General features: G+C 59.0%; 1 protein-coding gene across 10 annotated transcripts in view; it reads right to left on the reverse strand.

Moving 5' to 3' along the window:
• Nucleotides 1-25,389, reverse strand: part of SHANK2 (SH3 and multiple ankyrin repeat domains 2) — a 453,117-nt gene that overhangs the window by 370,439 nt on the left and 57,289 nt on the right. For all 10 annotated transcript variants that reach the window (XM_059150585.1, XM_059150583.1, XM_059150584.1 and 7 more), the window contains 4 exons: nt 21,603-21,822; nt 8,221-8,424; nt 4,688-4,759; nt 2,436-2,544 (listed from right to left, as the gene is read on the reverse strand). In XM_059150585.1, coding sequence (XP_059006568.1) covers nt 2,436-2,544; nt 4,688-4,759; nt 8,221-8,424; nt 21,603-21,809 — 592 coding nt within the window. In that variant the 5' untranslated portion in view covers nt 21,810-21,822. Of the gene's footprint in view, nt 1-2,435; nt 2,545-4,687; nt 4,760-8,220; nt 8,425-21,602; nt 21,823-25,389 lie in introns of those variants that run through there.

Here is a 25,389-nt window from a genome sequence, read left to right on the forward strand (position 1 = left end):
ACTTCCCTGTAAACCTAAACCTGCTCTAACAAATAAAGTCCACTAATTAAAAAAAAAAAAAAATGGGCAAAGAGGAGATGGGGAAGGTTCTGCTTTCTCGGGGAGTGTTAGGCACGACCAGGACAGATCTGCACGTGGTCCATTACGATCTGGCTGCCACACGTCGGCGTCTCTGCTTGACATGTCACACTTGAAAATAAGTAACCGTTTCTAGTCTATCTGTCCAGACAAGAAAATGATTAGAAAAACACACACAGCACCCAACGGGACACAGAGCTCGATGGCGCGAGCCGCCGGCCAAGAGTGGAGATGGAGGCTGCCCGAGAGAAAGAACCGGCCCAGGCTGCCAGTGGCGCCAAGCTGCAGGCAGGGCCATGGGAGATGGTGCGGACCTCTGTCTGGAAATAACTCGGGGCCTGTGCTGTGCGGTTCTAGAAGCTAGGAGAGGGTCTGCCCTGGAGGATGTGTCACTACAAGCCCAGAATCTGGAAGACGCCAGTTCCAGGAAACGAGGCCACGGAAAGGGGACACGTGGGAAGAAGAGCAGCTTGCGGCAGACCCCTGGACTCCCCTACTGCCTGCCCTCCCTCGTGGAATCATCTGGAAACAGCCAGGGATGAGGCCAGGCTGGTGGACATCCAGGTAAAAGGCCCAAGGAGGGAACCACAGACACGTCACTTCTCTACATGTGCCCTCCATGTGTTACCTCCATGGTCCAGCCACATGTGCCGTCAAGCTCCCCGCCCCCCCAGGTCCCATCTTCTGGCATCTCAGATACCAAAGCTGTGATCACGGATCGCAGCACCGCAGCCTGGGCTGGGCGGGGATGGGCACCGCCGGATGGGCCCAGGCGGGGTCTTGCTCTAGCTGCAGGGGTCAGAGGAGCCCCAAGAGATGATGAGAAGTCTCCATCCTTGAGCTGACATCTGCACCTGCTGTGGGCTCAGTACCTGAGCCACAGGGCAGGACACATGTAGGTAACAGTGGCCCAGGTGGAGGGCGGGCCCGTCTCCAGCGGTGGGGAAAGGGAGCCTGCAGGGAGTGAGTCCAGGAGGAACACTACCAACCAACAGGGACAAATGCCCCCAGAGGCCACGAAGTCTGCCTGAGCCCCCTCTCAGCCAGCCCAGCTCAGCGAGTCCCACTGCACAGGCTCTCACCCAGTGACTGTGCTCTGCTCCAGGGGACATGGGGCAGTGTCTGCACACAGCCTGGTTGTCACAGCCCGGACTGCGACTGGGGCCTGGGATGGAGGCCGGCGAGGCTGCAAACATCCCACAGCCTAGGACACAGTCCCCCCTCAAACAGCTATCCGGGCCCACAAAGGAGTTTGATCCCACCACAAAATGATCAGAAGGCCATCAAAAAAACTAGAAGCTTGCAGACCCTGGGGCTGAAAGGCTACCGTCCTGGCGAATTCCAGGGCTGGGCCGGGAGGTGCGAGAGGACCTGGACCATTAGCTGGGCCACAAAGCTGTCAGGGCTCAGAGGATGGTGGGGACACGTCAGGGGGAGAGCCAGGCAGAAGGGCCACCACAAAAAGGAAGGCAACGCAGGAGGACAGCATGGATGGGCCTTGAGGGCAGCGTGCTAAGTGAACGACGTCGGGTACCGTATGAGGCCGCTTCCATGCCAAATCTGAAAGTCCCCACCCCCAAACAGAGCAGAGTGCCAGCTGCCGGAGGCGGGTGGGGACAGCACAGGTGGCCAACAGTAGGAATCCCCAGTTACGAGCTGTAGGAGTCCTGACAGAGCACGGGGTGGGGGGGGGGGGGGGGGGTGGGGGTGGGGGGGGGGAGGACGGCTAATGAGTTCTCTGTACTCAGAACAGTAACATGTTCCCTGTACCCTGAAACAAGTTACCCAGACCTGTGGTCCTCAGGACACAATGTATCCAATTATTGTATCCAGAGCCTAGCCTGAAACTAACACGGTTAGGGATCTTCTGCATCTCAATAATAGGGGGGTGGGGCAGAGAGATGAAATAGAGGTCAATGCTCATTAGCAATTGTTTAAAGAAGGAGAAACTGTCCAGCCCCACAGCCAAAGGGCAGAATCTGGGAACCCCCAGGCTCTTCAGACCCACGAATGATGAGCAGCCCCAATGCCAGCAGGGGAGCGAGACGTGCGCCTGTAAGTGTGTCTCCCACAGCGGGCACACAACGGGCCACGCGCCTTACCATCCTTCCTTCATTCGCTCCCCCAACAGCCGTGCACGAGCGCCTAAGCCTACTATGTGCCAGGCTCTGTGCTCGCTGCACAGCTCGGCCGGCCCCTCTCATCCAGAACTTAACCGGGAGCTAGAAAGTACTTTTGAAAACCACGTACAGCGTAGCTATCGCCCGTGCGTGTGGGATCTGATAACAGAGGCACGTTCTTGGACGGAGTCCGCGCTTCCGTGAGGCTTACCGAGCTCCTCTCCGCCCGGGACCTACCTCCCGTGTCCAGGTCATGGAAATTCGGATCCAGGCCTCGTTCCAGCATTTTGACGATCTTCTCCACCGAACGGTGCTGAATGTGGTCCATAAATTTTTTCAGATTGGTCTAAAGGGAAAAATCAACAAACAGAAATGTCTTCCAGGCCCCAGAAGGGTCCTTCCAGGGTGCACTCTGGCCTCCTCTGTGGAAAAGGAGCTGCCCCTGCACAGGACGCTACAGACCCACCCGGCAGAGGCTCGCGGTATATGGAAGCCCAGCGCCCAGCGTGGAGCAGACACAACCAGCCTGCCGGGATGAAGGTTCTAGAAATCTCTCGCCTTTCACGTCCATGCCAAGACCACGGGACATTCCTTCGCGGATGAAAGTTGAGCCACCTGGGCCACTCTGGAAAACTAGCTTCTAGGGTCTAGACCCGAGCTTCGGAGTCCCTCTCCTGGGAGCGAGGCCCGAGCACCGACATTCGTGCTTTCTAATCTGAGAAGCAACAGCCGCAGTGGAAGGCAGAGAGGGCAGCTTCTCGCCTGGCTAATCCACTCTTCAGTGAACCTGTGACTGAGTGGACAGACACAGGGATGTCTCGCCATGAAGCAATTCAAGGTGAAAAGAGATAATCCCTTCTCATGGGGTCAGAATGACCTGGGGGTCAAGCCTGGTGGGGAGGGACGTTTCCCCAGCTTAGCCCGGTCTCATCTGTAACAGAAACCGTGATGTCCTGCCGCAGAGCAGACGGCCCCCGCCCCCTGAGGATAAGCCCCGTATCCAGTCTGCCTCCACCTGAGCAGGCAATCTCCTGTCGCTGGCCCGAGTCTGCACCTCCCTGCACATGGCTTCCACGACACGGCGCGGCCGCAGGGGCTCCGGGGCCAGGCTGGATCTCCACCCACACACTCTACCTACATTCCGGAGACAAAATTAACAAATGTCCAAAGACACATACACTTGTGCACACTTAATGTTTCTACTGCTATGTAGTAATTGTTTTTTTCTTTTTTAATCCAAAAAGCATATTTTTATGTACACATCAGAAGGTCATCAAAAAAACTAGAAGCTTGTAGACCCTGGGGCTGAAAGGCCACCGTCCCGGCGGATTCCAGGGCTGGGCAGGGAGGTGCGAGAGGACCTGGACCATTAGCTGGGCCACAAAGCTGTCAGGGCTCAGAGGATGTGGGGACACATCAGGAGGAGAGCCAGGCAGAAGGGCCACCACCAGCCACGTCCGGATACTGTGAGCACTTCGGTAAGTAACGGTGCACCACAACCGGTTAAGCACAATATAAATCCCTGTATCTGTTGTGCTACAAATGGGGGACGGAACCAGAGCCAGGGGAGCCCATCGGCTGCAAGTGCCCACAGAGCTCCCAGCACCACGTAAGCTCGCCTGGGCGGCACCGGGGTGGACCACAGGCAGTGTCCAGGCACATCCCGGTGCGTCTCTCCCCGTGTGCCCCACCCTCGAGCACTCCCAGAAACTGGGCATCATCCTCACCGCGAAGGTGGGTGAGGTCACACTCGAGCCCCTGCACCCTGCGGACATGCACAGCAGCCCCGACGAAGGGGCAGGGGTCCCCGCTGCGAGCCCAGCCAGGCTCCTGACCTCAGCCCCCTCCTCCAGGCTGGTGTCACACACAGAGGTGTGGCTGGTGTCAAGCCCTTTAATTGGCTCTGTGGTCACTGTGTCCTCTCCATCAGCAGTGGGGACTCAGAGAGAGGGGCTTCCCCTCCTCCCAGAAACACCGAGGGGGGGATGTGCACTGAATGACGACCCACCTGACGCTGTCCCCGTGCGACCTGTCACCCAGCAAGGTTTCGTCACACAGGACAGGACGGCTGTGTTCGGTGGCCCTGGTGGATGCCCTTCTGGGCACGCAGGAGGGCGTGTTCACTCACGTGGTTTAGTCAGGCCCACACGGGCCACATGCGCCTGGACAGGGCGGGGACGTTCGCCACCACCCACCTGTCCCATCCTCGCCTGCTCCAGAGCCCCGCCCTTGAGGAAACCTCATGCTCTCCTGCCCGAGCTCCCACCAGCTTTGTGGAGCGGCCCTGCCCCCAGCAGCCCGGCGGGCCTTGGGGTGTGAGCGGGAGAAGCCCCCCGGGGCACCTGCCCATCCCGGCCCCGCCCACTGGCAGGTGCAGTGGGGGAGGCTTCCCAGGAAGAGGAACCTGCGGCCCAAGGAGCGCCCTGGTCTGCAGAGACAGTAACGCCACGTGTGAGACGCGAGGCCATGTGCCAGCCACCCCGACCTACCTTCGTGTGCAGCTTGGCCAACTGCTTCTCGTCCAGGTTGGCTTGCTTATACACGCGCTTCTTGTATCGGAACTGCGCAGAAACGGAAACAGGAGAGGGGCGCGTGAATATGGCACAAGGTGTTCCAAGGAAACACAGCCCCGTCTGAGCGGCTGCGCGGGCGGCTGGGGCTCCCGGCAGCAAACTCCTCCCGTGTCGGGTGAACCGATGGCCTTCCTACCACAGACCCCTCACGTCACAGGAATCACACCTGCGAAGGTCTGTGGACACGTGGCTGGAAAGACACAAGAGCAACGGGGGCATGGAGGCATCCTAGCCTCCCGCAGAGAAGCCACGGCCGGTGCACTTCTCGTGGGTGGCGATCATCATCCTCACGGCCACGCGCGTGGTCCCGTCAACAAACCAGGACGTGTCTTCCATACCCGGCCCTCGGAAGCCTGGCCTGGCAAAGCCGGTGTCCCTGCTGCCATCCTGGGACTTTGGGTAACATTCGTTCGCTCAAATCCAGCACCTCCTCAGAGCTGGACATGAAGCATTTTGCTCTGACATGGTCAGTGCCCAAGAGGAACGTTCGGATGTCTCGGATGTCAGTGTGCCTGGAAGCCCAGCACCCACCCCTCGTGCCCAGCCCAAGGGCCCCCACGCCTTTGAGGGCCGATGTGGGGGAGCCGCAACTGAAGTCTGGGGAGGGCCAGATTCCCGGGAGAGGCACCTGCTCCGAGCCCAGCCCCACCCCCGTCCCGCCAGCTGTGGCCGGACACCTTCCCCGGCTGCGACTGGCCTCCTGATCTGTGGGCGGGGAGGCCTGAGGATGGCCCAGGGGCGTCCTGACAGACACCAGCTGCGGGAGACTGGACCCCACCCTCCACGTCCCTCAGCCCCAAGAGTCTGAACGAGCCCAGAGAGAGGGACAGGAGGGCGCAGGGCCGCGGGGGACTATCCTGGCACCGCCTCATCTCACATCCCGGCCCCAAAGCTGCCGCCTGACTCCCCTCTCCCCTGCACGTAAAAACAGCGCATGCACCACACACAAAACTCCCTGGTCACACAGGGAAGAAACCTGGTCTTTTTTTTTTCTTTTTTAAGGACCAATAGAAGCCTGTAGCGAAACTGGAAAGTTCTGTGACGCTCAGGCGGCTCCCAGTTTCAGGACAACGTGTGCTTGACCACAGGCTGCAGGTGTCCCTGGTCCTGAACAGAACGAGCAGGTGGGGACCGAGACCCATTTTAGGATTTCTGTCACCAGTTCTAGATTCCGACAGGACAGTGTGTTCTGTGTGCCTGGCGCCCTGGGCTGTGGCAAGCCCCCTGCCATCCCCCCGCAGAACTCTGAGATTTCAGGAGCCACTGAGAGAGATGTCAGAGAGGCAGGCGCTCACTAGCTGACAGGGTTAACGGAACTCGAGTCACGGGGACTTCTGGTTATAAAAATACACTCGGGCTGGGGTGCCGGGGTGGCTTACGGGCTAAGCAGCTGCCTTCGGCTCAGATCGTGATCCGAGGGTCCTGGGATCGAGTCCCATGTCAGGCTCCCTGCTCAGTGAGGAGCCTGCTTCTCCCTCTCCGTCTGCCTCTCCGTCTCTCTCTGTCTCTCATGAATAACTAAATAAAATCTTAAAAAAAAAAAAAAACAAACAACTAGGGCTGCTACCATCTCTTGGCAGGACAGGAAGTGCTCAGAGGAACATGTCCATTTCCAGAGTCACCAGCGTTTCCAGCTCGTGGCCAAAGAGGGCTGCAGGCTCCGGACGGCAAAGCCCTTCCTGTGTTTCCTAAGCAGCCAAGCATACGCCCCAGAAATCCTTGGCGACAAAGAGCTCACAGCCACTCCCACCCCTGACATGGGGAGCGCCAGGTCCGTCTCACTCTGCACCGAGGATGCCGGGGCGGGACTGAGGCTCCAGGAGATGGAAACATGGAGGTAGGACAACTCTCCCATGGCGAGGAGACCGCCGGCTCGCGAAAGGAGTGCTCACTGGAGCCTCGGGCCCCCTGGGCAGGCACGACCCATGCTCCCCCACTTTGAAAGCTGGGAACCCGAGGCCCAGAGAGGTTGGGTGGCGGCTTGGGCTACACAGCTCCCAGGAATGGACCGAGCCCCCCATGGGGCGATGCACACGCAGGAGCAGAGATGCTCCCCCGCAGGCCTCTTAGTTCAGCCCCAGTGACACAAGTCCTGGATGGGACAGGGGGAGGGGGAGTGTATGCATGCGCCTGCCGTTCTAGAAACAGCACAACACCCTGCCCAGGTTACTCTGCATCTCCACACTCTCTCATTCGGTTCTCGGGAGTGAGCAGGGAACCAGCCAGATTCACTGCCCCCAACACCTCTTGGATCAAGAGTAGACCCTGGACGTCCCAGTCTTCTTGCTGGGTTTTCCTGGAAATCATCAGTCCCTGAAATGAACCGTTTGTTCACTGCTCCTGGTCTGTCACCTCCCACTCGGGTGTCAGCCCCATCAGACCCACTCGGGTGTCAGCCCCATCAGACCAGACCCCGACGGTCTCGTGAACATGGTGAACATGCCTAGAAAGTCCGGTACTTAGTAGGCCCTCAGTAAGGGATTTTTTCCAATGGACACCCATTTTACAGATGAGCAAACTAAGGTCAGAACAGGGAACCACAGGAAGCCAAGTGGTGCCCCAAATTTCCCTCCACCAAGATGCCCCCCTATAGTCTGACACAGGCTCTGTCTAAATGGGGTCTCCATAACCTCCCCCTCGAAGTCACTCTTGGGCTTTGAAACATGCGGATGAGGTCCGGCCTTGGTCCATGACCTCTCTGACTTCAGGACGGTCTCATCACGGTGAATGTGATCGAACACACTCAGGCTGCTGGAGGGCCGGCTACACTTCCACACGTGCAGCCTCTCCCCATCTGACGGGGCTGAGAGGAGCGCCATCGCCCGCCGCGCCCAGTCCCACAGCGCAACAGAAGAATGCCGCCGGCCTCACTGTCTCACTCGTCACGTGGAGAGACCGTGTGTAAACCTGGGGATGCGGCTGGCTGGGGGTCAGAGCGGCAGCGGCCGGCATCATGCCGCGCACGGAAGGCGTCCGGGTGCCCAGCTCGTGCACTGCTGTGTCACGCGGCAGGCCAGCGGCTGCGGCAGCTCCAGGCCCCCTGGTCATTCCAGGGCAAGAGGCTGGACGTCATGCTTTGGGTCACTGCTGGACGGCCCCTGGCCACTGCGCACCCCAGGCAGGAAGACTGAGTCGGGGAGACAGAAGCAAGCCCCATCCAGCACCCCCGGCCCCGCCAGTCCTGGCAACGTGAGCCTGAGTCAGACCCCTCGTGTGTGCGCCCCAAGATCCCTCGCCGACAGACTCATCCAGTCCACAGTACGGAAGCAAAGGGCTCGAAAACGGCGCTGCTGTCGGAAACTCCCGAAGTTCAGGGCCCCCGTAAGACCCCAAGCTCACTTTTCATGTGAGGGTCATTCCCCCCAATCCACATCAAATTTGGAGCGTCGTGACAGTCCTCCCTGCACCCCCCAGCCTCGCGCCCGGGACCACGAGGCAGCAGCCAGTACCTCCAGGGAGGGGACGCCCTTGCCCACGGGCTGAGGGTACTCGCGCAGCAGCCGCTCCTCGTCCAGGAACTTCCCGTCGCGCCCGTTGCTGGCCGGCTGGAACAGCCCGTAGTTCAGCACGTCCTTCAGGCTCTGGGTCAGGGAGCACAGAATCCGCTGCTTGGCGACCCACACGGTGGCGTCCGGGTTAAACCGGATGCACTTCTGCAGGGAGGGACAGAGACACCGGTCAGGGGCACAGCCCACCCCCACCCGGCCACATACATCAGGTGTTGCCGAATAGGTCCTCTGAGAGGCAGAACCACACCCCCCCGCCCCGGCCCCCAGCGCTCCAGAGTGTCGCTTGAATGGAGACCTTGAGCAAATACAAAAGGACAAGGGCGAGGATGGAACCGTGGGCTTCAGGGGCCTTGGCTCAGGTCCCCGTGGCCCCTGTGGGACTTTTTTGGTCACCAACACCGCCTATTGCCTTGCACCACTCCCGCCCCCGTGTGGAGCTTCTCCAATCCCAGGCCTTGTGGCCACAGTGCTGGCCCCTGGCCCCTGCAGCAGTCTGGGTTCGGACACCAACCCACACTTCTCCAACGCCGACCCCACCCCTCCCAAAGCAGAGAAGCAGGCAACAGTGAGACACAGAGTGGTTTTAAAATCCTACTTTTAAAAACTTCAGTAGCGTAGACAGTGCCTGCAAATCCGCTGCAAACACTTTCCTAAAAAACCTAGCAGGGTGGCTGAGAACCCAAAGGCAGGCCTCGCCCTGGCCCCACTCCCAGGTCCCTTCTGGGAGATTCCCCCAACAAGCCACCAAATATCAAGGTCAGGTCGCATCTGCTTCTAACAGAGACTATGCGATTTCTATTGAGTTAAAATGACGTTCTACTGAACGACCACCAGTAGGAGCTGACGAACTCACTTTATCACTGCAGAAACCTTCAGAAAGGACCGGAGGCTGGGCCCCACCGTCTCCCGGGGGTCCTGCGTGCCCAGGATGCAGAGGCCCCTCTCTGTGGGTCTGGAGTCTGGGCCCTCGGGGAGACCCGCCAGGCCAGCGGCTCCCAACAATGAGGAACGTTCAGCAGGCAGCCCCGAATCCCACGGTCCGGGAAACCTGACCCAGGAAGCATGAATGCTCCGTCTGTCCCTTGCCAGTGTCAAAGGCTGAATTCGAGGGTAACCTCGGAGCTCCTCCTGGGGCTACCAGGCCGGTGGGGCCCGGCTGCTCACGTCAGAGACACTGCAGGACGCCCACAGCCCCACCCAGCCTTGGCTGAGTGAGAAGAGGATCTGGCAACTTCAGCATGACAAAGTCTCTGTCCGATGTGACCAGGTGGGACTGCAGATAACTCACCACTTCCTGTCCCCGCTGGCCTCGAGGTCCAACCACACACACCCCCAGCTCAAGCTCCCTTGAGCTCAAGCTCCAGCACCCTAGGAAGGCCTGGGGCCCCACGTGGCAGCCACAGCCAAGGGGTTTCCAGCAGGTGAGGGCAGAGCGGAGCACGGGCTGGGATCTGATCGCAGGTGATCCTGTGATCGCAGGTGATCAAAGGTGATCATGGGTGACCCCAGAGTGCCTGCTCCACTGGGGGCAGAGCCGGGGATGCAGAGTCTGTGCCCTGGGTGGGCTCGCCCTGCACAACCAGCGGTCCTGCTCTAAGAAACGTCAAGAAGGCCCCGTGGCAGGTGGCGCACTGACAGCATCTACCACAAGGGACCCTCCTGCAGCCCCCTCCGACCTGATGCGGTCAGGGGAACTGTACCACATTCCGGTCTCCCTACCGCGCGTGAGATGGGTATTCCGCAGAGTCTGTTACGGATGCTCCCAGGTAAGCGATGTGCGAGAGCACTCACAGAGCACCAGGAGCACTGGAGGGACGGCCCGGGTGGCAGGAACCCCAGAACCCAGCCTCTGCCACCGCAGGGCTGCTGGAGAGAACACCTTTGCTCCTCTAGCTTCTGCATAAAGGGTCCTCGACCAGCACTGGGGCAGGCATGGGTGGGGACACAGGAGATGACAGAGACAGGGTCTTGCCCCTTAAGTTGCTCAGAGCCTGGTGGGAGAATACAATAATGGTGATGGCGGTGATGATGATGATGATGGTGACGGCGGTGACCGGTGCTGAGGACGGTGGCGACGGTGATGACACAGCTGTGGCTAAGTAAGGTCTACTGAATCCTCACACGCCAAGAACTACGCTGACTGCATTTAACTTCACCACAACCGTGAGCGACAGTATTACCATTACTACTGTTGCTGTAGATGCAATCATAACTATACCATTGTGTGTTTCTATGCAATCAATACAACGCATGTAATAGATATTTACATTCAACAAATATGATTATTACGATCAATATAAAAACAATCACTATTATTATTATTCCCAGATGGGGAAGCAGAGCCTCAGACTCTCACGTAATGACCCCAAAGCCACGTGTCCGGAAAGTGGTCCAGGTTCAGTGTGAACCCAAGTCGAGTCGGCTCCTGAGTCTTCGTGGTTTAACGGATGCGTTACTTGCTCTCCATACACACCTGGCCACCCTGGTTGTAAAACCCTTGACTGGCCCTGAGAAAACCGCGGATGGAACTTAATGTCCAGCTCTCTGTGGATCAGGGAGACACCGCCTTTGTTCTGAGTTTCCAATTACCTGTTAATCTGCGCCAGGGCTGAGCACTGACAATACAAGGGAGAAACAGTTTAATCTCCATAACAAAGGACAAAATTTGGGAGATTCTAAATAACCGTTTTCAAAGAAGTAAAATCGAGCCTCTGACGCGCCAGCAGCTTTAAAAAAATAGAAAAAGCAACAAAGCGTGGGGCACGCCGGTGTCGGGGAAGATGCCGGCCATGTGCGCCACGGACGTAAACCACCACGGCGGCACCTCTGGAAGAAGCAGAGGACGGCTACCGTCTCCTTCCAGCGATGGCCGGGCTGTGGGGGCCCTCGGGAGATCAAGTGCGCACATGCAACAAAGATTTTCCCCGCATGAATTCACGACTGACATGATAACTGGACCCAGCTCCTTAGCCTGACGACGTGGAACGGTCACTGTGATGGGGCATTTAATACAAAAGAACCCGCTGACCGTGAACTTGGGCACACAGGTCAGGTTAGCACATGGGGCATTCGACACCAACGGACAAATCAGTCACTCAGGTGTCACCTGTTACTGACACCGAACCCATGCCAACCTGACCCCCACCCCACCTCTACCCCTGCCCTAGTCCCCCACTCTTTCTATCCTCACCCTCCTTCTGAATGCCAGTGGGGGGACCACCTCCTATTCCAGAAAATGCTCCCGACTCCTCTCTAGTCTGCACCTTCCAGATCAGCCTAGGTTAATCTATGGCCTCAGATGCTTGAGTCCCCATCTGTGTCCCCACCACCGCCCAGCAGACCCCCATCCTTTCTCAGCTGAGTTACTCCAGCAGCCTCTGCACTGAGCTCACCTGCATGTCTCTTAGACCCAAGCAACGTCACTCCATCCCGTCACCTGTGTCCCCTCCTGATCCTGTTACTCAAATGCCTGGGGGCTCAGGGCCTGCCTCTCCCTCAAGGGACACAGAGAAAAAGTGACTCTGGTCTGGACCCTACCTCCTCGTCAGGACACATCCTGCCCATCAAGGCCGCCCTCGGCCCTTGCCCCGACCCCATACATGTATGCACCTGCACGCACAGACACATTCCAGCAATGCCAAACCCTCTCAGTAAGTGTCCGGCGTGTCAGGCTGTGGGTGTCCCTGTGCTCCTGTGACTCCAGCTAACCGTCCCTTCCCTTCCCTCCGGCCAGCTGCAACCGCACTCGACTCTTCCCAACTGGCCAGGGTTCACCTATTCTGGCCTCCCTCCAGGTTGAGCTGACCACTGAGTATCCTAAACTGAACTCAGGGAGCTGGTATGACTGCCCATGGAGCACAGCCCATGCTAATCAGCTGAACCCTGCTCCCTCCTGCACAGCCTGTGGGTTGACTGACCCCTGCTCCCTCCTGCCCAGGCTATGGGTCGACTGACCCCTGTCCTTCCTATCTAACCTGTGGGTCAGCTGATCCCTGTTCCCTCCTGCCTGGGCTGTGGCTCGACTGACCCCTGCTCCCTCCTGTCTGGACTATAGTCACAGCCTCTCCATCTTGCACTGCTTTCCTATAGGAGGGACAGACCAGCATGTACTTCACCTTATGACATTTCAGAAACTATCACTTTTTGATCCCCTGGTGTGACACCCCGAACACCGAGATGTCCAGATTCATCTGAAAACTTCCCTGAGTGTCTGGGCTGAGCCAGGCAGCTTAATATACAGAAATCTTGCAGGTGGACATAACGGCACCTCCGAGACCCCAATCAGAGTGGCCTGTCCCTCAGCTCCTGATGAGCAGTACGTACATTCGGTCAGGCAGGGGGTGGGATCTACAAAATCCCACAATGGGAGCAGGCCTCTGTGGACAACATCAGCCTCGGTCCAAGCATCTGTCCAGGAAGCTCCTAGGGTTCCTTCGGGCCAGCGCCAGCTCTCCTCAGGTTTTCTCAGCCCCCAGAGGCCTGACCCCCTAGTGGGAGGCACGTTCAAGCGCAGGGAAACCGCACACATCTTCTTCCAAGATTTCTGCCCAACCCCACGCATGTGGCCCCATCCCAAGACCCAGCTGACTGGCTCCCAGCTCCACACTGTGTATGATCTGCAACATGAGAACAAGGGTGTGTGTCTAGTTCTTACCTGAAGCTCTGTAAATGTTGGTAGAACTGCACTGAACAGAATGTTCCAGAAACAGAACCCTCCTGGTGATGTAATCCAACATAAGTAGGGTTGGGTTTGGACCTCGGGGAGAATGGTGGCGGCTGCCATGACCGAGGGCTTGCTTTGCACCCAGGGCACCGTGAACACGCTGCCTTGTTAGAACACAGCCAAGACCCGGATAGGGCAGACAGCACATCTGTGGGGCTATAAGCGGCATAGCTCTGGTCAGCTGGGGACTGACCTGCATGAAGCACCACCCTCCACTGGTAAGGCTCACGGCCAAGCTCAAATCTAAATGGAAGACAGTGAACGTAGCCTACGCTCCTGCCTGGTCGAGGAGTTGTGGCCTTTCCGCACGATGTGAGGCTGACAACCGGGAATACCAGGACACCAGGGAAAGAACACAGGTCTTGGAGACAGGCGGAGGCAGACACCCAGTGTGGGTCTGCCACATACGCGGTGCACATCGTTTTCTAGAGCTGTGTTAACAAAAGAGCACGGACGGGGGCTTAAAACACGGGCATTCATCGTCTCCCAGTCCTGGAGGCTGGAAGTCCAAGATGCCTCCATGGGCAGAGCTGGTTCCTCCTGAGGCCTCTCTCCTTGGCGTGCAGATGGTTGGTCTTTCCCTGTGTCCTCACGGGGTCATCCTTCTGTGTGTGTGTCTGGATCTCCTTTTAAGACAGCATTCCTGGGGCGCGTGGGTGGCTCAGTCAGTTAAACATCTGCCTTGGGCTCAGGTCATAATCCCAGGACCAGCCCTGGGATCGAGTCCCACATGGGGCTCTCTGCTCAGCTGTGGAGTCTGCTTCTCCTTCTGCTCCTCTCCCTACCTGTGCTTTAAAAATGAGAGGAAGAGCTGCCGAGGCATTTGGGGGGGATGGTGCCAGGGGGACCCTCCCCGCAGAGCTGGAGAGGGTCCCCAGGAAGCATAAATATCCCAGCAGTGTTCAGCAAGAACTCAGGATACCCAGAAAGAAGCCCAAGCTTCCGAGGGCATCACCTGTTGCGGACAAGTGCGTTTTGCACCGAAAACTTCCTCCGGGTCCCACTTCATGTCATTATCAGTCCTTTAATGGTGCATTTTATTTTATTTTTTAAGATTTTATTTATTTGATAGAGATCACAAATAGGCACAGAGAGAAATCACAAGTAGGCAGAGAGGCAGGCAGAGAGAGGGGGGGAAGCAGGCTCCCCGCTGAGCAGAGAGCCCGATGCAGGGCTCGATCCCAGGACCCTGAGATCATGACCTGAGCCGAAGGCAGAGGCTTTAGCCCACTGAGCCACCCAGGCAACCCCTAATGATGCATTTTAAAAGAGCCGTCGTAAACAGAACCGCCAGGAGCCGTCTGAAGGTGAAGTCAAGCGTGTTCGAGCCCTTCGGAGCTGCTTGTGCACCAGGTGCAGATCTGCACGCCTCCGAGAATCAGCCAGCACCAAAGCAACCCAAACCCCAAACCAGGACCGGGCAGCTTCCAAACGCAGCCGTGGAAACATAACAGTGCGTCTGCTGTGGACACAGACCCCTCAGGCTGGACCCTGGGCCAGCAAATAGGGAACGTTCACCGGCTGACCCATGAAACTTCAAATAAGGGCTTTCTAGGGAAGAGGCAATGCTGGGTGACCTTGGCTGAGGAGGACAGCCTGATCTGAGGATGCTGAAGTCTCAGGGCCACGCTGGGGACTGTGGACGTTTAAACACTAATGAAGGACAGAAAGTAGGTGTGGACTCGTTTTTCCAGCCAGAGTAAGAGTTTTCAAACATTAAAAGCCTCATCACCGTCCGGCATGCTGTTGAAGTAGTGGCCAAACCACGTGTTGGGGCTCATTTTAAGAGGCTACCTGGCAGTCCTCAGCCATTGTCAAGGGGGCGGGACACGGAGGCACTGGCTTGAAGTCTGTCCGTGACTTGTGTCCTCCTTGGAAGCGAGTGAATTCTCCGCTTTTGCTGCCATCAACGAGAGGACGGGGCTCCGGAAGTAGAGCGGAGGCAAGGGCATTCAGGTCCGGGGGGGGGGGGGGGCGGGCTCACGTGCTCCTGACCCCCCCCTCCCCCCACATCTCATGTGCTCCTAGAAGTTAGGATTAGTGCTCCTGGGCCCAAAGAGGAACAAGGAACGCTCAGAAGGGCTCCCCCACAGCCGTGAGAGGCGGGGCTGCCGATCCCGGGGTCCCAGCAGCGCACACGGAGCCTCGGGCGGGCCAGCAGGGGCCAAGAAGTGGACGGGAGGCAGTGGGAGATGCGGCGCGGACACCGGGTACAGGCCCCGTCCATGCAGAGAGCGGGTGTGGGAAGAGCAAAGTCACGCCCGCGCGGGCAGGAGGCAGACGCAGGAGTCACCGAGACCCGACCACGGAAGGTGTGGGAAGAGAAGCGCCGCGGCCTTGGATTTGACCCAGAAAATTAAATATTAATGGTTCGGGCCCTGGCACTGCCGCCTTCTGGGTAATTCTTATCAGCCGGGGACGGCGGCAGAGCAGGCGAGCTCTGCTTCTCCCCAGCGCGGCCTTTGAACCGCAATGTTCTCCACACAATGTGGGAATTACAAAGCTTTTTTCACAGAATGTGTGATAATTCCAGGCCAAAGCCACTTCCCCAAATGTTATTTTCTCAGAGAGATTTAAGTAGGTATTAAGGCGAACCTTAAGCAGAAGGACACAGCAACTCAGACACTCATCACTGGGGCTATGGAGACCCCAGCGAGCCACACCGGCCACACTCACATGGAAAACAACCTAAAACCAACGGAGACACAGCGTGGAAGCCTTACACCACACAAAACCGATGCTGGTTAAACAGGGGTTTGGGGCTTTTGTTTTGTTTTGTTTTTTTAATGAAGCAAATGAAAATAAAGCCCGTCTCGGCCTCCAGCCAGCTGCCATGTGAGATGGATAAGAACTGGCAGGATCGTGGCCTCCCCCGCCCGCAGCCCTCCCCGTGTTTTAAACCACTTACAACCCGCTAGTTTCCTGATTAAAACGGTGAGGTGCAAACCACTCCGTTTAAGGACACGAGCTTGACTATCATCACCACGTCGTGCAGAAATTGGAGGCAGAGGGAAGTCGGGGGCCAGGCAAGAGGGGCTCTCTTTGGCCCGAGCAACCCATTCATGAAACCACAAAGAAAACCAGAGTCCGTGCCCTCCATCCCCCCAAAAAGTGATCCAAACGTGCGCTACAGAGAGAGCAGAGTCACTGAAGGGAGAGATTGAAGGTCCAGACCATCGGTTTCTGTCATGCAAAAGGGCTGGACGGAGGGAGGGAGGCAGGGACAGACGGACAGACGGACGGAGGGACGGACGGATGTGGACAGATGCAGGGAAGCGGAACAGAAGGGTGAAGGGGTAACTGGTCAATGAACACTATCAAAGCAAAGACATCTCCCGACACACTGCCAGATGTCAGAAGCCACGAATGACACGCCCAGTACGATCCCAAGTGTGTATGTTCCTCTTACACAAGCCGACACTCCAGCGATCACTAACACACACGAACGGAGAACGAGACACAAGAGGGAGTCACACTGAATCTGTGACAGTGTTTACCCCGGAGGAGAAGGGCTGAGCATGAGCACAGAGGAGACTCTGACATGATCAGGAACGTTTGAAGCCTAGAATTAGAAAGCAACAAAACGCAGGGCACCTGGGGGGCTCTGTCAGGTACGCGTCCGACTCTGGATTTCTGCTCAGCTCATGATCTCTGGGTCCTGGGGTCGAGATGCACGTGGGGCTCCCTGCTCAGCGGGGAGCCTGCTTCTCCCTCTGCCTGCCGCTCCCCCTGCTTGTGCTCTATCTCCCAAATAAATTTTTAAAAATCTTTAAAAAAATAAAGAAAGAAAAGAAAACACTTGAACCAAGGTGGCCTGGGTGGCTCAGTGGGTTAAGCGTCTGACTCTTGGTTTCATGATCTCAGGTCAGGACCTCAGGGTCCATGGTGGGGGCTCCTGCTCAGGGGGAATCGGCTTCTTCCTCTCCCTCTCCCCACAACCCCACAGTGTGCGTGCGCGGTCTCTCTCTCTCTCTCTCTCTCTCTCAAATAAAGAAAGAAATCTTAAGAGGCACCCGGGTGGCTCAGAGGGTTAAGCCGCTGCCTTTGGCTCAGGTCGTGATCCCGGGGTCCTGGGATTGAGCCCCACATCAGGCTCTCTGCTCAGAGGGGAGCCTGCTTCCTTCTCTCTCTCTCTCTCTGCCTACCTGTGATCTTTCTCTGTCAAAAAATAAATAAAATCTTAAAAAAAAAAAAAAAAAAGCAACCAAAAAGCAACTTGCCGACACCCATCCCAAGCAAGGACCCTTGGAACAGCCAGAGCACACTCCCGTCTTCAGGGCACTAACCTCGTCACCTGGGGAGCTGTTCTAACGTCACCCCCACCCACCGGCGGTGAGGGTGCAGGTGACGGACTTCATTCATTCCCTCGGGGGACACTGACACGCCAGCCGCAGGGGCACAAGGGTGGACAGGACAGAGCGCTGGTGGACGGAGACGCTGGCCACACAGTCACCGAGCGTGCACCTGCGGGATCACGGCCGCGCGGCGTCGCCGGGAAGTGCAGGCCATGAGGACACCCGTGGGGATCAGTGGGGCGGGGGCGGGGTGCTGTGTCGGTATCTGATCTTTAACCTTGAAACAGCAGGAGCGCCTGGGGACCCTGAGGGACAGGGAGGGACTGTGTCCACACAGCAAGCAGTCGCCCGGGGCGCTGTGTGGGCTCTGCCGGTCCCGGGACAAGACGGCGGCATGGAGAACGCGGTCGCAGAGTTGGACGGGAGAGCCGGGGTGAACTCTACGTCTTGTAAATTGGACCTCAATAAAGTTGCTGTTTCTTTTCTTTTTTTTAAGTTAAGCACTAGCTGAGAGAGGGAACAAAGGTGGGGGGAGGTCCCGGCACCCTCCAGGCAACGGGGGTTTTCACTGAGCAGGTGTCAAGGGAGAGTGAGCCCCGCCCCGGGGAGGGGAGGGCAGAGCTGAATGCGAAATGGTCCCTGGCCGTGGCCGTCCTTCACTCAGGCGTGGTGACAGAGGCCCCGGGCGTGGGAAGAGCACGGAGTGAGCCCCGGAACTCCGGAGCTTCTCGTGAGAGGGGAGTAGAAGGTGGCGAGGTCGCCGGAGAGGAGCGATTCCAGGAAGAGGACTCTGGTCTGATGGGAGACGGGTCCCCGGCGGAGAGGGGCGAGGGAGCCAGGCCCAGCCCACCCCTGCCGCCCCCAGCCCATCCCCTGCGCCGCTCAGCCACCTGGGGCCAGGATGCTGCAGAGAGCAAGGCAGGGGGATACCCAACCCACAGACCCTCTGGGAAGACGGTCCTAAGACAAACCTCCGGGGGAGGGAGGCTGGAGGTGACTCGTTCCCAGAAGCCTGGACCCCGTGAACTCCTGCAAGAAGACAGATGCCGCTCGCTGCCTGGGGGCCAGAGTCAACAGCAGTGTGTGCCCAGCAACGTGCTCCAGTGGAGCTCTTCAAGGCAGCCAGTCATTCCTGCCCAGGCCTTCCGGAACCTTCTCTCACGACGGATGGTCTCTGTCCAAGGAGAGGCCAAGAGGGAGCAACAGGGGCTTGATTCTCAGCTACCAAACAAGGAGGGGGCTCAGAGATCGCCAAGACAGGTGGAGAAGTCCTACACTGAACGTCGCGGAAAACCTCGGGTAGGGCCAAATACAGCGACGTCCTCGACAGAAGCGGATGGGGGTGGGGCTCTCTGCCTGGCTCTACTGTGATCCTCAGTGATAGCAGAAGGCCAGGGTCACCTGGAAACCAAGTATGTCCGACCGTCCGCGTGAAAGCAAATGACAGATGGCGAAGCGTCCCCGTCCGCTGACGTGTGCGGCCGAGAGGCGGGCCCCGTGTGGATGTGGCAGGCGGCTGCTCTGGGGGAGAAGTCCGAGAGTGTGTGCGAGACAGGGCGGACGGAGGAACGGCAATATGTTATCTTTAAGGGGTCGGGATCGCAGCTCCAACGCTTCCTCCTACATCAACTACCAAAGCTGAAGACACGTGATAAACCGAAGCATCGGTAACAGGAAGGAGAGACTTGTTCTCCCAGAGCTCCTGCCGGAGGTGGCCTGTCCCTGCACCTCCGTGGCACGGGTCCGCTCAGGTCACGGTGGGCCCGATGGACATGGGGCCGACTGCTGCCGCCGAGCGACTCGGGGCAAGCCCTGGGCAGGGGTGGGCACAGGGGCTGGCGCTGTGTGCCCAAGGAGGCCCCGTCATGGGTTCCACCCACCTTCTCCATGCTGGGCCATGCGAGGCGCGTTAGAAACCAGATTGCCGGGCGCCCAGGGCCAGCTCAGTTCCCGCTTCTCTCGTAACTACGGATAACAGAAGAACTGCATTCGTACTGACTTCCACACGCGCCACTCGCTAGCAAGGCCCAGTTTGCCGGCCCGTTCTGCACTTAGCCCCACACTGAGCCCTCCCTGTGTGTGCGGCACGGGCGTGTGCCATTCCCGCATGGCCCTGTGAACCCCGCCGGGGGAGGACTCGCCTCCGCAGGCTTCAAGGAGGCCTCCCGGATGCCCCCGCTCAGAGCTGCAAAATCCCTCCCACTGGAGGGCTGAGGATCAAAACAGCAGTCACTTAAAGAAGATAGTTCCAGACGGCACCTAGGGGTCGGGGGGCAGGGAACATACCGGGGACAGGAGAGGGACAGCCTCCTGGCTCCTAAAGACACCATCTCCCCTTGGGTGGGCTGACACGGGGGTGAGAAACCGGCCCCAGGCGAGATTCCAGGGTCCGTCTGGCATCCCTGGCTCCAGGACTCACCCTGGCAAGGGCCCACATACGGGAACAACGGCTACTTTGTTGCCGGGGTTCATGCCCGTGGGAGTGCTGGCCTCAGCCTCCAGGGGCTTTGTTTGTCTTAACAAAGTGAAGAGAGGTGATCTTTAGAAGGTTCCGGAAACAATTACGCTCCCGGGAGCGGAGACAAAACCCCTGGCAGGCCTTGGTAGCTGTGGGCCTGCGGAACAGGTGTCTCTCCGTAGGTAATTCCCGACAGGTTCCCGAAGCCTCTGGCACAGTGGACAGAATCCACCACGCCCCCTGCCAGGACAAGGTCACGATAGGTCAGGGTGGGACACAGGCTTCCAGGCCAGCTCCCGCGACCCCGTACTCACGAGACCCCGCATCGTGGTGACTTTTCCAATGTCCCACGTTCTTACTCACTACCCATGGGGCATCTCAACAGCCACGATGGCAAAACAGTCTCTCTGTCTGTTGTTGGTGTGCACAGCGCCGGCTCGGAGCAAGGACACTGATGGAGGTTATAGACGCTCACGGACCCTGCTGCCCCTGGCCCCAGCTGCACGCCCGGTCTACACCGGCTCATTTCACGCCCGCAGGTGGGCCCCAGGCTCGAGACCTTTCGGTGCCGTTCCCCAAAACACAGGGCAGACAGCAGGGGGGTTGACTCTGATCCATCTCGGACGCACCGGCCGCCGTGCCGTGCCTTCTGTGAGGCTGCCCATGGGCCGCCTTCCCCGGTGACAACAAGCTACAGGAGCCAACGTGGCAGCAAGTGACCATGTCCAACACCAGCCAGCGGTGGGTTCGGAGGCCCCGGGCAGAGTGTCCCAGGCCGCCTGATCCTCCCCATCTGCTGGCACCAGGAGGGCGTCGGTGGGGGTATGGGGGTGTGGGGGGTGAGGTCCCGCCTCCTCGTCCACGCTGGTTAGAGGCTCACTCACTCTGTGTGACAGCACGCCCAGAAGGACTGCTCGCCAGGGCTGCCCGGCTCGGGCTGTTTCACGGACTCAGGGAAGTGACACACGTGAGGACGTTAATTCAACATCCGGCCCGAGGGCAGCACGCAGGGCGTTCCCAAAGGACGCGCGGGCACCGACCCGGGATCCCGGGTTTCCCACAGAGGGGCTGTGTCTGCGGGACACTCGGCCCCGGGGCGGGAGGGAGAGGAGGAGAGCCCGCCCCCACACGGCCAGAGCGACGGAGGGACAGCACACGGCGGGCGGCTGCCCAGGCCGCGCCGGAACAGCCCGAAGCGATGACGGTGAGCGGGAGCAGAGGAGCAGGCGGAAACCAGACGCGCGTCCAGCCGGAAAGGACGCGACCCCGGTAAAAGAAGGAAGAGCTACAAGAGGAGAAGAAGAAACCACGAAACCTGGTAAAAAGAAGAAGAGAGACAAGGAACCAGTGGCTCAAAAGAATAATTGTCGAGATGAGGACGGAGACGCCGGAACCTCCGCCACGGTCCGTCAGGAATCCCGAGGCACAGGACAGAACGGGTCCGAGCGGTCACACCATGAGGGAACGCTCGAGAACATCATGGCAGACAAGGAGAGCACCGGGGATGAAGGCAGGTACGGAGAAGCCCACGGGCATGTGGCCGCTGGCCCTGAAACAGGGAGCCCAGCCCGCAAGCCAGAAGGAGCAGCGTGGGAGAAAATCCTGCAACTCCTCCCCGAGCTGGTCCCTGAGCCCTCGAGGTCGGCCTCTGCCCGGCCCGTAACAGGAGCTCAGTAAGTGGACCGAGGTGCCGCAGCAGGCTAGGCGGCAGGCAAAGGCGCAGGTGACGGGAAGGAGGGGAGGGCGGGGCAGGTGCACGACGTGCGGGACGCCGCCAGGACAGGCCGTGCGGAAGGTGACCCAGGTGCCCTGGGGCTCCTGCCGCACCGGGACGAACAGGGCCTACCGTCTGCTGCAGGTCCTGGATGAGGACACGGATGACCAGCGTGTTGCCTTGGCTCTCCTCTGTGCTGGCGGCGCTGGGCTTCTCTGCCGTGGCCCGGATGGTGTCGTATATGGTTTCTTCTTTGGAGCTGTCCGACTCTGACCCCACCGAGTAGTCGGAGAAGCTCTGGGCCATCTCGTCCTCGCTGGAGGTCGGGCTGCGCGGCATGGCTGCCCAGCGTCTGTAAGGAGGGAGAGAAGAAATACAACCGGGGCATGAGAAAACTGCACACAGAAACCCCAGGGCCCGATGGAGACCGACGTCTCAGGTTCACGGTCCTGCACCTGCTGGTGTGACAGCCAGCAGAGCTGCTGAGTGTGACGCACAGGCCTCTAGGGGCGGGGAGAACACAGCACACCTCCCCCATCCCCGGGCTGCCCCAAGAGCCTGGACCTGAAGGCAGCCATGGCTGGGACAGGGACCCGCAGGCTGTGGCCCCCGAGTTGAGCACCTCTGCAAGCACATGGAGCCCTAAGCAGCCGTGGCCACGACCATAGCCTACAGGGATCCACCAAAGAGCCACAGGGGCAGTCTGAAGTCTTCCAAGGCAGGAAAAGAAGGTCCCTCCTGTTCTTCTTTGAAGGCAGGGCAGCAGGAGAGGAAGAAACGCAAGCTGCGGGTCAGAACAGTTAGCAGTTCACGGTTCTATAACCCCTCTGCCTCAACACAGAGTCGTGATGGGTAACATGTAAAAACAGAGCAGAAAGGCAAACAACAGGGCCCGACTCAGAAGGGAGACAGCCCAGGGCCCAGGAGTCCGGCAGAGCCCGAAGCCACGAGCAGGCGGACGTGGGGGAGACTCGGGGGTCCCCAAGAGTCTGTGGCGGCTGGGAGTGAGGCTTCCCCACCATGAAGTCTAGTTCCCCAGCAAAGACCAGCTCAGGGCACCGACTGCGAGGACGTGGGCGTGACTCCGGGAGCACGCTGCCCAGTGACAGCCCCGTCCCTGCGGGCAGGGGTCAGGAGGGGTTAGGATACGAGCTGGTGTGAGCCAGGGATGCGGGGCGGCTGGCAGAGAGCGTGCCGGCCCACAGCAGCAAGTCCATGTCTTCGAGAACTCTGTAAAGGAGGTCAAGGGAGGTCACCCCGATCGTCGACAGACTGTCCGGTTAAGTCACGGCGTCCTCCCACAGAAGGCACAGCTGTGAGGAATGAGTCCCCTACACACGGAGGACCCCCCCCCCCCAACATCCAGCCATTTACGGGAGGGAGGGGGACGGAGGAGCTCCCCTGCGCACCTGCCCCAGGCTCTAGGCCCAGCAGGTGCTTAGGTGAGCGTCCCCCCAACTCCAGTGTTTCGTGACCAGGGGAGGCCCAGAAAAGTCCCAGGTGGGGCATGGTTCACCCAGCGACAATTGTGTGTTCATCGTGGGGAAATGGACATCCACTGTTTTATTTCCAGAGTTCTAGTTAAGGACAGCAAGCGCTCGCCGGAGCTGGAAGCATCCCGCGGCTCTGCCCACGGGGTCAGTCCGGGGAGGCGGGCAGCCACTGGGGGGCGCTCCCATCTGCACCCCAGACCTTCCCGGGCTCAGCAGACACCCAGGTGCACACAAAGCCTAACATAACAAAACAGAGGGCAAGACTGTGACCCGGGTCAGGGACTCCCTTGCTGCCAAGAGCATCTGCACCGTCTTTGGGGAAAGGACCAAGATCGTGGAACCCACAGACAGTTTTTCTGGCCTGCACAAGGTTTTAAATATCTATGCAAACCCAGATTGCTGGTTTATGGTGACCATCAGAAAGCTCTGACAATGCTGGGGACAGCCCCGGAACACCTGGGGCACGGATGAACACCAGCAACCACCCCTCCCCCAGCATGCCCTCTCCAGGTCCACCTCAGGCTCCCCTCCTTGGTTTCAGTCCCCTTGCCAGTCCTCCCGCCGTGCGTGAGAGCCTGACAACAGACCCATCCGTTCACTCATACCTCTGCCTCCTTCGAGACCCCCTGCGAGGGGTCACTGGGCCAGTCACATCTCAAAGAGCTGATCCTCCAAGTCACCCGGGAAGATTATCTTTTTTTCCAATTAAAATCTCCAAAGCTAACCTCCGCATGATTCTGAATTAAAATTTCAGAGCCAGGTGTCTTTTCTGTATTCACAACCAGCCGCCTTTGTGAGCTCAACTTCATGCTTTCTCAATCAGAGGAATGCAAACTCTGGTGAGGGCCAAGACAGCGGTGGCTGGGGAGAGGGTCTGGGTGCTCCTGGCTCCGTCTGAGCAGCGTCCCCACCTGCCTGGCTGCAGCGGCTAGCCACGTGCTCCTTGTACGCTATGCACAGACTCTGTAACATAGGACACCGTAACAGTGACCACATAGAGTTACGGTAACAAAGTATAATTATTTCTATAACATGTCTAATTGCAATGTTACAATAAATAACAGTCACAGGTAAATATGTTACAGAATTGCATCCGTGTGATTATTTGTAACTACCTCCCAGGCTCCAAGGAGGCGTACCTTCTAGAGCCTAGTTCTTCATCCTGGCCATGGAAGTTACTTGGGGAAGCTTTAAGAAAACATCAGCACGAGAGTTTCTGAAGGACCTGGGCTGCGATGCTGCCCCTTGAAGCTCCCCCCGGGGACCGTAAGAAGCACCTGCCGCCGAGCCCAGGCAGCCCCTTCAAGAGGAAGCACAGGCTGCAGCCCGGGGCCGTGGGGACACACACCTGCCCTGTCCTGGGCGTGAGGGACAGCGGGAGAGGCATGCCGCTCACCGCCTCAGCCGTCAGCATGGACAGACATGAGGTCCCCCACGCGGCGCCTCCAGTGGCTTCTTCCCGTCCGGACGGGGTTAAGTCGGCCCAGAGCACCCTCTGCTCCAATAAAGAACCGCGTCTTCTCTCCTCATCAGCTGTCTGTGCCTCTTCTGAACCCAGCAGGGACCAGGGGACACAGAGGGGACCCAGTGAAGGTGGACTCGCACTCACAGGAGGGGATCCCTCTCTAACGAGGAGTGACCCGTCAGGGGATGCTGGGCGCAGACGGAGGCGAACGAGGCCATTCCGGGCACACCGGGTCCACCAGCTCTTCCCACGGACGATGGGCGCCGGCTCTGGAAAGCTCCCGCTCAGGGCGGAGCAGGGCTTGGTGTTTGCACCTGGAAGATGGGCAGGTGGCCAGCTCCCAGCAGTCGCGGCACAGCACGGCCCCCCCCACATCATGGCCTTGCACGTCTGAGACAACCCAAGAGCAAATGGGATGCCCCGGGCCCCCCGGTGACACACAGGCCCTCCCTCCATGCACTCCACCCCCACTTCAAAACAGCACCTCTGGCCTCAAACCTAAGACACCCATTGCTTGCCATGTCTGCCCGCCTGGCTCTTTTTCTTGAAACCCCCCACAGCCTCGATGTGCTCCGTTTCCCGAGTCCGCTCCCTCAGGCTGCATTTCAGGTCCGTGTGCACCGGGTCTCTGTTCATTCACCGCCACCGCCCACCCCCCCAGCACTGGGGGCACCGCGAGCGCTCAGTGGACAGGGAGACGTGGGCAGAGGAGCCAAAGCACAGGCCCCGAGATGGCCGGACAGCGCGGCAAACGCAGCCACAGCCGGCGTGACAAGTGCCCGCCATGTGCCCGGATCTGCTGGAGGCTTCCCGGGGGGCAGATTCCAGGCAGACGCTTGGAGAGGACGATCGTCAGGAACTCGTTGTCCTTAATGGTCACATCACTAACCATGTGACATGTCTGCAGCTGGACTTGTGGGACTGGTGACCCGTCGTGGACACACAGGTCTGAACTGTGAAA

This window comes from Mustela lutreola, chromosome 1 (genome assembly GCF_030435805.1).
Source record: "Mustela lutreola isolate mMusLut2 chromosome 1, mMusLut2.pri, whole genome shotgun sequence".
Classification (NCBI taxonomy): Eukaryota; Metazoa; Chordata; class Mammalia; order Carnivora; family Mustelidae; genus Mustela; species Mustela lutreola.